The sequence below is a fragment of the Crocodylus siamensis genome, chromosome 1 (assembly GCF_052110815.1).
Source record: "Crocodylus siamensis isolate JL-2025a chromosome 1, ASM5211081v1, whole genome shotgun sequence".
Taxonomy (NCBI): Eukaryota; Metazoa; Chordata; order Crocodylia; family Crocodylidae; genus Crocodylus; species Crocodylus siamensis.
In genome coordinates, this window is record NC_143395.1 from 213,970,007 (window position 1) to 213,984,746 (window position 14,740).

The window sequence follows — 14,740 nt, forward strand, 5'->3', positions numbered from 1 at the left end:
ACAAGTCACTTGATGTTCAGCAGCCAGCTCAGTCAGCTTAAAATCTCCTGAGTCATGCGCATCAAGTCATTTTTTAGCTTTACAGGAAAGCTGTAGCATGACTCAGAGTTCCCCTTGATCCTATTTGAATGAAGAGTGCATTGCTTTTGAGAAGGCAGAGCAGATGAGAGGCATCAAACAGAGAAGACAAGTATTCACTATAGGAGTGGCAATGCTGGCCAGACTCCAATTCCTCCTTGTTAAATTCTCAGCAGATCCAATTGGATACAGGATTCTTCTCCCCTTCCTGTCCCAAGTTCTTCTATAGTGCTATGGGCTGCAGTTAGAGAGTCGGTAATTTTACCGAGAGGTGCTTGCACATCTATACTGTGTGGAGAGATGTTTTTGCATAAGAAGTCTGTGAATTGCATGAGAACCTTCAGGATGGATGATGTTCTTGAAACAGAAATAATTATAATGCGTCTCTTTCCTGTTTGGCACTCTTGAATTTCCCCCTGCTTTGGGAGTGCTCAGATCTGTGGTGGTTTTGGCTTAGACCCATCACTGGGCCAGATCCCTGCTATTTGCTACAGTCACTTTCTGCTGCAAGGTTGTTAAAACAACTCTAAATAAGGTGACTGAAGGATCCCACCAGGCTTTTAGAAACTCTTGTATGCCATGAAGCAGAAGAAATTTTGCTTCTGAGGGAACTGGGCTTATTTAATCTGGAAAAGAGAAGACTGAGGGGGAATTTAATAGTAGCCTTCAACTACAGGAACGGTTGTTACAAAGAGGATGAAGCTACTCTGTTCTCACTGGTGGCAGATAACAGGATAATGAGCAATGGTCTCACGTTGCAAGAAGGTAACTTTAGATTAGATACGAGGAAAAACTTTCTCACCAGGAGGGTAGAAAAGCACTGGAACAGACTATCCAGGGAGATGGTGGAATCGCCATCCTTGGAGGTTTTTAAGACCCGGCTAGACAAAGCCCTGGCTGGGATGATATAGCTGGGGATGGTCCTGCTTTGAGGAGGTGGTTGGACTACGTGACTTCCTGAGGTCCCTTCCAACCATAATTTTCTATGATTTTATGCTTACTTAAATATTTTTATCTTTCTGTCTGGGACAGGGTTCAGAAGTGGTCAGTCTCTCATGCAGCCACTTCTCTAAAACTTGTGCTTCATGCTACCAAATGCCAGTTTTCATCAAAAGAAAAAAACGGAATTCTGTTGTTAAAGTTGCAAAGAAAACCTTAATACTATGGACTGAGAGAGCTATCCCAGCGAAATGATATAGCCAAAATTATAGAATTGGAGTTATACTGATGTAAACTCCATATGGGGACATTCTGGCCCCTGGCAAACATTACATTTATTGCATGATTAACCAGTTAATCATACAATAAACTATTACATGCTCTGCATGCACAGAAATTATCATGAGATAAAAATGGCAAACCAGCTACAACCATGTTACTTGCTAAATGTGGAAAATACTTGTGGCTGGTTTGTACTGCTCGTTAATTTGAATGTATGGCATGTCACATTGTGTGATAAGTATTTGCTGGGTCCTCCAGCATCCTAAGATGCACTGCTTCCTCACCCACCTCACCTACCTCCAGTATGCAGCAGCTCATTTGTGTTGAGCATTGTCTCAGGCTGCCAAACACAGCCTGCAGCCATCTGCAGAGGGGGACTGGGCATCCACTCTCCCTCTTCATCACTGCAGGCAAACCAGGGCTCTGCTCATTGCCTTCACAGCTATCCTGGGCCCGTGGCCAGTCTATTACCTCTGTTTTTTATGCAGGTGAACTGGCACAGGGTAGAATTCCCCCGTGCCAGGATCTGGTGTTAGGCAGTAACAGGGTGGGTTTCCTCCTCCCCACATGTCCCCAGCATTCCTAACAACTATGCTGACCACCACAGAGCTTGGGGAGCTCCTTCAGCTGGCCAGTGGTAACAGCACAAGCTAGTGGGCTGCTTTTTTCCCTGCTGGACAGACTGCCCTTTCCACAGGAAGCCATGCACACTGCCTAAAGTTTCCATTGTGCAACAAAAATACTCAATTGCCATAATGCAATTAAACTAAGGTCTGCCATTGCTCTTTGATTCCTGAGTGAGATGTCTGTTCCTGGTGTAGCATAACCCCCTTCCAAAGTGACATAAATTAAACAGAAAAAAAATATTTATTTCTGGAATATAGTGTCAAGATGGTAAGATTCCTCAGTATAATCAAACAAGGTTCTTTAGGTAAATCTGATATCTTTTATTAGACCAACTAAATAGCTGGAAGTTTTCTTAGCAAGCTTTTGGGTTTTAAAACCCTTCGTCAGGCTGAGGAAGCACCTGCAGTTGGTGTGTGTGCTCTTCCTGGATAGAATGAATAGTAAAGAGGCCAGAGGCTGGTATGCATGCAAGAAAGCCAATCAGTGAAAATGTAAATTGAGGAGTCAATGAAAATGTAAACTGAGGAGTTACATTTTCACTGACTGGCTTTCTTGCATGCATATCAGCCTCTGGCCTCTTTACTATTCATTCCATTCAGGAAAAGCACACACACAAACTACAGGTGCTTCCTCAGCCTGATGAAGGGTTTTAAAACCCAAAAGCGTGCTAAGAAAAAAACTTCCAGCTATTTAGTTGGTTTAATAAAAGATACCAGATTTACCCAAAGAACCTTGTCTGCCTGTGTTCTTCAACCAACATGGTTACAACCCATATATACCCCAGCATAATCAGAGTTTTTTAAATGCACGCCATGCCAGACAGGTTGATCTCCCCCTTGGTGTCTAGTGCAGGGCTGTCCACAGAAGGCCTGAAATAACAGGTCTGAGAGGGGGAGCCGTCCCAGTCGGGAAAGTGAGGTGAGAGTTCAGGGATGATAACTTAAGCACCAGTATTGTTAAGGATGTCTTTCCTCATGAAAGAAAGGAGAGGGAGGTCACAGGTCTGTTTATTTGCAGGGAGTGCCATCACTTTCTTTTGCCCCATCCACATGGTGTTTGTGGCGTATCTCCACTCTTTCCCTCAGTCACTTGCCCAGCAGAGCCCATCGGCATATTGAAGCCCACCAAGGGGGACTGGAACTCAAAGAGACCTTTGCATCTGAGAGAGCTGAACCATCCTAGTTTGACCATTCTCACAAATGTAACTTGATCAGGGGTCACTGTGCTGAGCAGAGTTACCTTGTGGATGGAGCCATGACGAGCACCACTACCTTATTTTCCTTCTAGCCTAACCCCGGTCTCTGTACCTGTGCAGCTCCTCCAGTACTTTTTAGACTAACTTGAATAACTCAATGGCATTTTTCAGTGTTGCTCCTTCCCTGTTTAATCCATGCAACAGTAATGAAAAATGCCAACCCACATTGGTAAGGTGTGCTCGACAGTTCTCGAGGACTATCCCTACCTAATATAGGCTTGAGGGGCCCACTCCTCAGTCTATCATCTCTTTTTGAAGTTGGGCCATTTTTTCTGCTTGTATTTTTTCTGTTTCAAAGGGATCTAGTCAGTTTAGAAGTCACACACTGGCCTTGAAGATTTGTCAGCTCCCTCACACACTAAAATTACAGTAACTGAAAGAGCTGGAGAGGAATATTATTCTCTTCTTTTTCCAGCTGTTTATTTTGTGCATTTGACAGTACCTTGAGTTGAGTTGGTTTCCCCCCCATAGCCTGCTGCTTAGTCATTTCTCCTGTTTCTGGGAGCAATTCACATAGCAAAAGGAGAGGGAAACATTTCAGAAACAGGAAAATATGATTGTAAGGCCACAAGAATTGGGTGGGTGGGGGCAAGGGGAGATCTAGAACATGATACTGCTACTCTCCCTTTTCAAACACATTTCATTTCAATGTGGTGCTATACATTTACTCAAGTTCTAGCCCACAACAGAACTATTATCTCTTCTTCTGGGGTGAATGCATAACCTTGGAACCTATTTAGAAACTGCAGGCATTGAGAAGATTTTGCACTGTAAAAGACTATAGTTTGTGCTCATTGCTAGCCCCATTGCTGCCGCAGGAAATAAGGGTTGTGTCTGCCCCCACGCAGAGCAACTTATGTCATATTGAAATTAGTGGTAAAGCAAATGAAGGCTGTGATAGACCACAAGCAAATGATTAATTGCCTCCTGAAATGCTTCTGTCACATGACTCTCAGTAAGTTGTAACTGAATGGATAGTGGGCTGGGGACACAAGTTATACGTAAACTGGTTTAAATCATCAGAAACTGGTTTAAACCTGTAATAGAACAGAATTTCAGTGTGCATAAACCAGTTTCAAAATGGCTGAAACTGTTTTAAGATAAACCTGGTTGAATGTAGTATCGGACTTTACTGATTTAGGTCAAACCAGTTTATGAAACTTCTGTCCCAGACTCCATCCTGGTTCAAGTTAAATCACAGTCCCCTGGCATCCCAGGATGCTCTGCAGCCCTGGGCTGGGCTGGGCTGTCTGCTCCAGAGAGCAGGGTTGGCTCTGTCCCTCTGCTCCCTAGCCAGAGCAGCAGGGGTTGGTTGACAAAGGGGTAGCGGTAGGAAACACAGCTCTTCGCGTGGCCAGAAAACCTTGAACTCTCCTGCTAGCTGCAGTAGCAAGTTAGATTCATTATTCACATTCAGAGAAAATAGTTCACGCTATCTTTTGTTTCATCCAGCCAAAGGGTTTCCCTTCAAATATTCTCCCATTCAGAGCTTTTCCCTTCTCCTATTCTTTTCTTTGCCCTCATTCACCTCTATTGCAGCAGGTTTCCTCTTTCCTGTTCTGTCTCAGCTCTGTCTCCACTCTCACTTGAACTGGACTCAAGTAGTCAGATCCCAGTGCCTTGTGTCCACCCACAGAGGCAGCGTGTGAGAAGCAGCTTTGGTTCTTTGGATAGATGTGATATCTTTTATTAGACTAAATATTTGGAAAAAAATTCTTTGCAAGCTTTTGGGCACAAACACCCTTCTTCAGGCAAAGGGAGAGTTTGTTGGTGTTGTGTGCTCTCCTGGGTAGAATAGAAGCCAATATGCAAAATGCAGATCCTGGCAGTGAGGACCAGAGGGACTGGCAGACAGGTAAGTGGCGGGGGGAGGAATGTTGACCTGGTGACAGACTATAGCTGGTTAAACAGAGACAGGTTAGCTTGGGTTATCAGATGGCATCTTTCCTCTTCTTTAAAGGGACAGACAGACATGTTGCAAAGGCTCGAGCCCCTCAACAGTATCAAGTTTACCAGAACACATGCACACAGCTGAGAGCAGGGCCTGGGGCCAGTGCACTGAGCTCCGGAAGTGGGGTTAAACCCCCTCCCTGGCCATGGACCCCAGCCAGGGTTTGCCTGGGGGAAGCACACCATCTCTGGCTGTTTCCCCCCTACCCCACTCCCCACTCGAGCAAAGAGCAGGCAGCGTGGCCATGCACCTTCCCCTCAAGCAGGGAGAGGGGAAAAGTCTTGAAGCTTCAGTTTCTTCCCTTTGGCAGTGGCTGAGCAGGCTGAGAGGCATGCTCTAATAGTCTCTTCCAACCACCCCACCCCCCATCCCTCCCCCCAGCTTCTGGCCCAAGCCACTGCATTTCCTGAATCAAAAGTGAATGTCTGTTCACTTGCTTCTCAGTTTAATCTCTGCAGTTTAGACTAGTCTGCAAAGACTGAATTGAATCAGCCTTGGGCTTTTTGACTGTCTGTACTTAGGACACTTCTCCACTGGGCAAATGCATGCTGGGAAAACATAGAAGATAAGCAGGTAACTGGTCCCTGATGTTACTCAGTGGAAGGGAGTGGAGTTATAGCAACAATGGCTGTGGCCCAGATAATTTGTGAAACATGATTATCTTTTGCAGACCAGGCAGTTACTTTCAGATCAGAAAGGGGGATGTGATTCCAGTAGAAAAAACAAGATATTCCCAGATGCAGCAGGGAGACTTAGGATATGTCTGTACAGCAGTCACTACAGCTTATGTAGAAATATCTGTCCTAGCTTTAAACTAGCTGGCCTGTGTGCTACTGGCAACATAGCTTGACAGCTCAGAGCACAGCGTAGGCTGAAAACCCATCTGAGGTGCAGGGTTAACCATCAGAAAGCTAGCCTGGGCTGAGCTCCCTGCTACTATGTGACCATGACAGCATTGCTGTAGGGTGCATCTATATTAGCTGCCGCCCCTGCAGTGAGTGCAGTACAACTCTACCCGTGGAGAGAAAGTGTGCAAGCCTCGACTAATGGAATCGGTTGTGTAGTGTGGATGATAAATGGCAGAATCTTGAGCTCTGTTGGAGTTCAATGTGTTGGAGAACATGTGCAGGGTTATTCCAAAAGTCACACGGCCAGGATAGACAAGCCATAGACAGGACACATGAGCAAACTCATGCTAATGTTGTCTTCAGCTCCCCACTCTTATCCTTATATCCAAGCTCTTGCTTATTCCTTGCCAAGTTCTCTAAGTCCTGTTTTACCTACTACATCTCTCTCACTATCACTTGAGGCTTGGATATATGCCATGTAGGATTGGCAGCAGAACTCTGGCTTCACCGATGAAAGTGTGACTGTCTCCATGCTCGTGGCTGCTGACAGCTCAATGCCTACTCTGCCAGTAACAGAAGCTTTCTGTCCCACAGGGAAGCTCCCATAAAGAGTGTGTAAAGGCTGTAACACTACCTGCCAGCAGCTGCAGCCCTCACTGGCACAGCTGCTGTAGTGGAGCTATACATTGCTAGCAGGAGCTGCATGGGTGGGGACCTGCTTGGTGGCTTCCCTGTGGCAGCAGCTCTCTGCCTCTGGGAGGCTTGTAATAAGGACAAATCCTGAGTCAGCTTTGGCTCCTGTCCCTTACAGACAGGAGCTTTCTGGTTTTGGAGTTATTCTTTTGTTCTCCTGCAGCCATCTTCCTCCAAAACAGGGCCAGGCAATTGTTTTGACTTGTGAACCACTTAATGAGTTTTGGTGAGCTGTTGAGGCCCATACACAAAAATGTTTCAGAAGTTATCATTTTAACAAATTATAGATAAAAAAACAATCATAAACCATACAAAACTGGTTTATGTTTTAGTGTACCTAGACGGGATTGCATAAAAACACAAAATAAGTCTTGCTCTTGTATATTGTGTTTTTGGGGTATGTGGCAGTGTGTGCAGGGGTGTGTGGAGTGGGTGTGTGGGAAGCTGTGAGTTGTGTGGGGGGGGGAATGTGGGATTGGTGGGGGGGGTGTAGGATGGGTATGTGGGAGGAGTGTGCATGTGTGTTTGAGGGGGCTGCCTGTGAGCTAGCTCCTGAGAGCCAGTCAGGGGTAGGGGAAGGGAAGAAAGGCAGGCCCACAGGCATGTGAAGCAGAGCTTGCCAGGGCTGCAGTGCAGATCCAGATGCAAGTGTGGTCCGGCCTGCCCCATCCGGCCCAGGGCTGTCTCCACAGCACTCCACATGGGGCTGAACCCACTTGCTCCTGCCTACACCTACCCTGTGCTGGGCAGCTCCTGCCCCAGTACACAGGGCTCCAGCTCCTGCCTGCCTTCCACCCACTCAGCCATCCTTCAAGTGGCTGCTCATTGCACTGAGTGATCAAGTGGGTGGAAGGCAGTGGGGAGCTGCAGCCCCATGCACTGGGGCAGGAGCAGGCAGCTTCCCCCCAGCCTGGCTAGGTGTGTGATGCCTGACACATATTTCCATGGCTTCCCCACTCTGCCTGCTGCCCAGAGCAGGGCAGAAGGGGCATGAGGAAGAGGAGGATGAGTTGGAGGCAGGGGGAGCTGAATGGTATCTGGGAAGCTGCAACAGCAGCAGGAACAGCTGCACTGGAAAGCTGTGCATGCCAGTTGAGGTGAGGGCTGGGGCTGGGGCTGGGGCAGTGCTGTCGGTAGGTGCAGGCAGCAGCGCAGCAGAGAATGCCCTGGGCAGGAGGGGCAGGGTTCAGCCCCATGCAGAGTGCCATGGGGACAGCTACAGGTTAGATACAACCAGTTGACAGGCTGGATCTGGCTTGTGGGCCATATTTTGCCCACTTCTGCTCTAATTCCATCCTGACTATCACCTCCTGTCAATCCTTCCCTCACTCCATACAGCTCCTTCTCATCTGTCCCCAGAAATTACTGTTATACCAAGCCATCCCCACTGCTGGTTTTCTCCTGTGCCTTGTCCATGACTTTCCTATCATGGCAGCATGATCATGGGAATGACCTGGTACATGTGATACCACTAACCAATTGCCCATCAAGAATGACGGGTGGGGGAGGGGGCTGGGATGGAGTGCTACCACCTAACAGCCCATGCTGACACTGTTCTCCCTCTTGCAGGGAGCAGGGTGCATTCCTTGTTCAATGAACACTCCCTGTTCATTCCTTGATGCTGCTTTAGAATCATGGCAGTGATCCCCCATGCTTGGAGCACTCTGATTGGCTGTTTCCATTAACCAATCAGAGTGTGAATAAAGCATTGCAGACAGACAGACTTAGGCTTTTCCAATGTTAGAATGCTGAGAACTGCAACAGACTCCAAGAATAACACCGTGGTCTTGGTGCTCGTTCTTCAGGCTCAGCACAGATCTGCAGCTGCCCCCTTCTCAGCTGTTATTCCGCCAACAACCCTGATCCCTTTTTCTCACCTGAGCATCCCTTCTAATCAGTCCTCTTCTGCCTTCATCCTTTCTACCCTCTCGCCCAGTCTGCCGGGAACTTGCACTCTCTCCTTAAGATTTACCTATTTTGAGACATCTACTTCTATTAAAAAGCATCTAACATGGGCCTGGGGCTGTGTTTAATCAAGGTATAGCTTCAGAGAAAAAGTGATGGAATTGTTTTGCCTGTCACTTTTACGGACAGATCCATGACTGCTGAAAATCACTATTGCTCAGCTGAATTTAGTGAGAGAGGTCCTTTTGCACCAGCTGAAGCTCTGGCCACAAACCAAGCACATTGACAGTATGTAAGGTGTGAGGTGATGTTCACTTGCTTAGCTGCCTTTCATATTCTGCCTGCATAAAGTTGTGCAATATGAGTGTATGTTTTTACTGTTGCACTAACACTGCTTCTAACCAGGCTTTGTGCAGGAGAGGAAAATTAACTACACAAAAATGCTGTCTACAGAATGCAAACTTCTTTCTTGCTAACCCACTCCCCACATGATGGTGAATCTCATTGTGACAGTTCCTATTTTTGTTGGGCCTGACACAGCCATTTCTCACAGCCCCGGCTTTCATTGTCTTGCACTGTTATGAGACAATGCTTTTGAAGGCTGAAATCTCTCATGTTTGCCCTCCATGCAGAGATTAACTCAATCTGCAAAGCTTTAAAAATAGAACTATTCCATTCATTTCTGGATCTAGCCATGTGCACGGAAGCAGTGCTCTCTGGGTAAGCTGCATGAATGCTACTTGAAATTTCTACTTCAAATGATGTTGGCTTTTTATTTTATAAGGAAAAAATAAAATATCCACCAAGGCTGACATTTTCATCAGACAAACATCCAGAAGATCAGACTGACAGCTCCAGAGCTCCAGTGGTAGAAAGGGCCCTAAAGCAGAAAAGTGAGTCTTTCCTCCTGCTGAGGAGAATCCTCAGGTAGCATAAAAGCAACTTACAGCAGAGCAGACTATAAAGAGCTTCAGTCTTTTTGACTGGAGAAGCAGATAAGGAACACTTTTTTATTATCCCTTGTGTTCTGAACCAGAGTTTTAGTTCTGCCCCCCACAAAGAGGAGCAACACGGATTTTGTCCTGTTTACTTCTGTTAAAGTGCCACCTTCTACTGGAAACTTAGATGCAAATGCAGAGGGTGGTAAGTCTGACTAGATGCAGCAGATTCAATCACCACGTAAAGAAAGATTCCTTTGTGTTTCACGTTTTCAAGAGAGTAAGTGTTGCTATGATAACCATGGTTCTTTGTGACCTACTTCTGTGCAATTAAAATATCAGTCACAATTATTTTATTGTCCATAATATTCCCTTTGTTTATGTTCTTAGTAAATACACTCAGTGATAAAGCTACTGTCTAGAAACATGCCAAGACTGGTACAATCACATATTTCTGGAATTCGTGAATGCTCAGAGCTTCCAAAGAAGAAGACGACGAAGGAGCTATCAGTTTCAAGAGCGTGTTTATCTGTGTGTGCATCACTGAATAGCTTGTGTGCTGTGGTCAGCACAGTATTTTCTAAGCTGTCTGCCTCTGGGGTTTCAAAACTCGACTCACTGAAGCACAGCGGTCCTTGGTCCAGGCAATGTAAATGTGAACGCTGAAGTTCTAAACCATGATCTTCCTTTAAAGAATATATCTGTGAGTGTAGGGAATCATCTGAATAAGTCTTCGCTGACAGAATACTACAGAACACAGATTCAATGATGGCCTAGGAAAAGCCATTATCTGACTTCCTCGCTGTTAGTGTTTGTGTTATCAATGTGAGCAAAGCCAGGAGTCCAGCCCAGTCAGGAGAAGGGCACTAGAGCAGGAGTGCAATGCAGACAGAGGCAGGTTTAGCAAAATCTTTTCCCACAGCGTCTTAACTGAGGAGGTAGTTCAAGGCTTACTGAGCGCAGGAGTCAGCTAGGAGAGAAGGACTGCAGGTGTGGCAGGGGAAAGTTTGGCAAACTCTGGGGAATGAGAATTCACTGCCTGTTTTAAGGAGAGAAGACTGCAGAGAGGAGCTGGGTACAGGCAGGAGCTGTGGACACAAATAAATTTCCACAGGAGGCAGTCTACTCCAGGAGCTTCATTCACCTCCATGCTACTCCAGGTCTACACTGCTTTGAGTACCTTCTGTCTGCAAAACTGCAAGAGCATGAGGGTGACTTGCTCTCCTTGACTACCACTGATAGATTTTCTTGCAGTTTCCTCCAGAGAAGCTGGGTTTTGGCCCCTGCCAGGTGGGAGAGTCCTCCAGAGGGACCACCAGCATGGTCTAGTGGGGCAAGGTCTTTTCCAACAAAAGGAGAAACTTACTACATAACTCTACAACACCCGACATGGGGCACTTCCCCTCCATGCTCACTCTCTCCAGGAGGTGCATGTGCAAACATTTTGGGTGCCTGCCACCACACTTCATGCAGTAAGAGATGTCACTGAGGCAGCTTCTATACAGACATATGCTTTAACATTTCCCCCCATTACAGCTCAGTGGATGAACCAGTGGGATCCCTATTTTAGATCAGCCACCAGCACTTTGTATAATGCGTCATCCTGTAGCGCTTGTGGGGAGACATAGACACCATGGTGGTTAAATGGCCTGCTGCATCTAAGCTAGTGCTTCTGCTATTGCTAAGTCTAGCAGAGCTGCCCTGGTGACACTAGGAAATATTAAGACAAATGCAAAGCAAGATAAGACTGGCTGAGCCTGTGCCATGCACTAATTTAAAATATGCTAAATTAATACAGGCTTCCCTCGCTTAATATGGTACATGCGTGTTCCCAGAAAACTGTGCATAATCAAATTTGCAGAAAGGGAACCCAGCTTATAAAGTAACAAATAGGGATATATTCCTGTGGGGGGGGCGGTGAGTAAGGCTGGGACTAGAGAAGGGGTGGGGGAGGTGTGCTGCGCAGCCCATCCACCACTCCTGGGGCTGCAGCAGGGAGCAGAGCAGAGGGAACTGTCAGTGGGTGCAGGGTGTGGGGTGGTGGGGTGCAGCTCTTGCTGCAACACACATCCCAGGAGGGCTGGGGGGTTGCACTGTGCACCTGGATCTGCGTGCACGATGAGAGCAGGCTGCCACTACAGGCTGGGGCCAGCAGTGGCACCAGGCTCTTCCCGGCACTGGGGGCAGGCCACAGGCACCCCAAAATTCACTGTGCCCCATGCCCCCCAGGCCTCCTCCTGTAGCTGCCATGGAAAGCGGCCAACACCACCTGCCCGTGGGGAAAAGTGGAGCCCCTGGGGGTTTGGGGCATGGTGCAGCCCAGCAGCTGCAGACAGCTGGCATTGGCCACTCCTGGGGCTGCTGCAGCAGGGGCTGGGGAGTGGAGGCAAGCTGTGCCACACCCCAGGGCTCTGCTTCTCCCTACTCACACTAGCCCCTGCTGCAGCAGACCTGGAAGCAGCCGACACCACCTGCCTTCACCACAGCACGGCGCAGCCCAGGGGATGGGGTGTGCAGGGACAAGCGAAGAGCTGGAAGGGGTTCAGGGCACGATGCAGCCCAGTGGCTGCAGGCAGCTGGCATTGGCCACTCCCAGAGCAGCTGCAGCAGGGGCTGGGGTGAGTGGGGCCCCAACCCCATGGCCCTTTCCCTTCCCCGCCCAGACTTACCTGCTTGGGGAAAGGGGGAGCACACCTATGCCAATCGCATAAGAGTGAATATACCTCACATACAATGAACTTGGGGTATAAAAAGGGTCATTGCATAAGAACAAATTTGCCTATACTGAACCTGCATAAATTAAGGGAAACCTGTATTTGCAGCCTCTCCTTCCGACCTTCATTCTCTCTGGGCATCTTATCACCGCGGAGCTCCCTAGGGGCAGAAGTAGCTGGGATAGGTGCACATGTGCTGGAGCTGGGTGGTCCACTGAGCTCATGGATTCCAAAGATAAGCAGCCCAGAGTAGACCCCTGCCCCTACCCTTCCACACTGGAGGGTTATGCATTTGAGAATAAGGCAGGAGAGAAAATTTTCATCCAACGATTTTTTCAGTGGAAAAAAGGAATTGGACTGAAAACCTGCCTCCACAGAAAAGGTTGCCCTTGCATTAAAAGGCAAAACATAAAAAGAATTTATTGCAGATGAAAATCTTTCTGCATGCAGCTAGAAATGGTTTGTTTTAGCATTTTTGATCTTTCAACAAAAAGTCCAGCTACTCTGTACGAATGTCACCAAATGTGGTTTTCTTACACTTTGGCCAAGATTGTCCATTTAAACAGAAAAAGAGAGAGAAAAAAATCCTTGATTTCTGACCAGTTCTACCCAGGGACCTTGTCCCTGCCACTGATATGTAGGAAGGGCAGCCTATGAATCTAACAAGTACATAAATGAGCTCACTGTATGACATGAACCAAGTCACCAAGCTCTTCTCTGGGCCTGCAAAACGGGGACAACCTCACTAGGTTGCTGAGGTTGGCCTGTGGGAAGTGTTTTGACCTTGGAGAAGCAAGACCCAACTTTGAAGCCTGTGTTTGACCAGCTGGGTACATTAGACCCATGATCTCTCACAGCCGGTAAGTTGTATTTATCACGGGGACTTTGAGCTTTTGTAAGTGGTGTTCAAAACTGGCTCCCTCCAGTACTATGAGAGTCCCTGTGCTAAGCTCCTGGGCAAAGGACACGGGTTCTGCTAGTACCCACGGACACGAACCAGAAGAGCGCTGGTCTAATACATGTAAGACTGTGGCCCTAAATGGTTAGGGAGCTCAGTGTCAGGTGGCCCGTTACTGTCATTTGAGAAGTTTTAGGTCAAAATCAACATAGATACTCCAGATGGTAACAGCTTCCACCAGCCCCCAGGAATATGCTTCACACTGCCCATATGGGTCTCCCACCCATGCCCAGAAGCAAACATGAGACATCAGCCCTACCCCATGGGAATTACTCCATCCTTCAGCATAAAACCCTGAACAGACCCCCAGCTAAACGTCTAAGTTCACAGACCCCTCCTTTGCATTCTCCCTGGCTTGCTAAATAAATCGGCTTCTTTGATGGGAACCACAAGAGCCACTATTATTATGGCAGATCCCTTTTGACCACAGGCCTGTTATCACAGGCAGCAGGATGGAAGAAGAACAGATAGAAATGCTGCTGCTACTGCAGGGTCTGCATTATCTTTTCCTGAAAGCCACACAAAGTGGGATGACAATGACGGAAAAAACTGCCCTCACGTGTTCCCATCCCCTCCACCCCTCACAGCAACACAGCTCCCAAGAGCAATGAGACTCACCCAGCATCACCATAGACACGACAGTGGTGAGCAGCAGGAAGGCACAACGCCACTTCCCAACCAAATGCATGGCAGCTCTTGCTTTTCAGGGCTGATGCAGCTCTTTCACGCCATCCATCCTGTGGGAGCCCAGCTGCGATCCCAGGAGCTTCCCTCTGTGCAGCCTGTCCTACCCGGGCAGCGACGCCGTTCCCTCATCCACCTCCCCACCGCTCTGCCCGGACTCTGGGTGCTCCTGACTGATTAGCTCAGGAGAAGTTCCTCCTCCTGCCTCTTCACCGCACTGGGCTTCCTGTGCTGAGAGCGAACGCTACACTGAGGAAACAGATTGAACAGCTCTGCCTTCCGTTTATTGGCTCTCCTCACAAGGCTGAAGTGTGAAGATAAACTCCACGGCAGAGCTCAGCATGAGGTAAAGAGAAGGGAGTCTCCAAGCCTGGGTCACAATCAAATTTAAACTTTGGGATGTTGGGAAGACATCTTCCTCATCCAGTGTTGGCAGAGAGCTCAAGACTTCAGATGAGAAGAGCTTTCCCAGAGGCACTAACAAGCTCACACCTTCTCATTAATGCATTTTTTGAACAATTTTTACCTTAGGAACTGTTTGGCTACTGCCAGGACCATGGTCTTAATCCTGCTTTTAAACATACAGGTTCCCCCAACCCCAGTCTTCAGGGCTGAGATTGAACAATGAGGAAGAAGCAAGGATTTCTCATGTTTTTCATCTAGCTTTGGACTCAAGTGATCCAGACTTTGAGGACTAGCAGCCATTTCTCCCCCATCAGCACAATTTCTGGCCCCTCTTGCTGAGAGATGGTCATCTTTGAGCTATACTATAGGACTCATTTCTTCTCCTCCACCTCACTGCCCTTCACATCACATTCAGAGTTGCCTGAGGAAATGAAACTTTTCAGGTCACTTAAGGAACTGGGGA

At 47.6% G+C, this 14,740-nt stretch overlaps 1 protein-coding gene across 1 annotated transcript in view; it reads right to left on the bottom strand.

Moving 5' to 3' along the window:
• LOC149874105 (cell surface glycoprotein CD200 receptor 1-A-like) overlaps positions 1–14,038 on the bottom strand; it is a 35,957-nt gene extending 21,919 nt beyond the window's left edge. The window contains exon 1 of the mRNA XM_090056367.1: positions 13,807–14,038. Coding sequence (XP_089912493.1) covers positions 13,807–13,876 — 70 coding nt within the window. The 5' untranslated portion in view covers positions 13,877–14,038. The remainder of the gene's footprint in view (positions 1–13,806) is intronic.
• Positions 14,039–14,740: the final 702 nt, after the last annotated feature.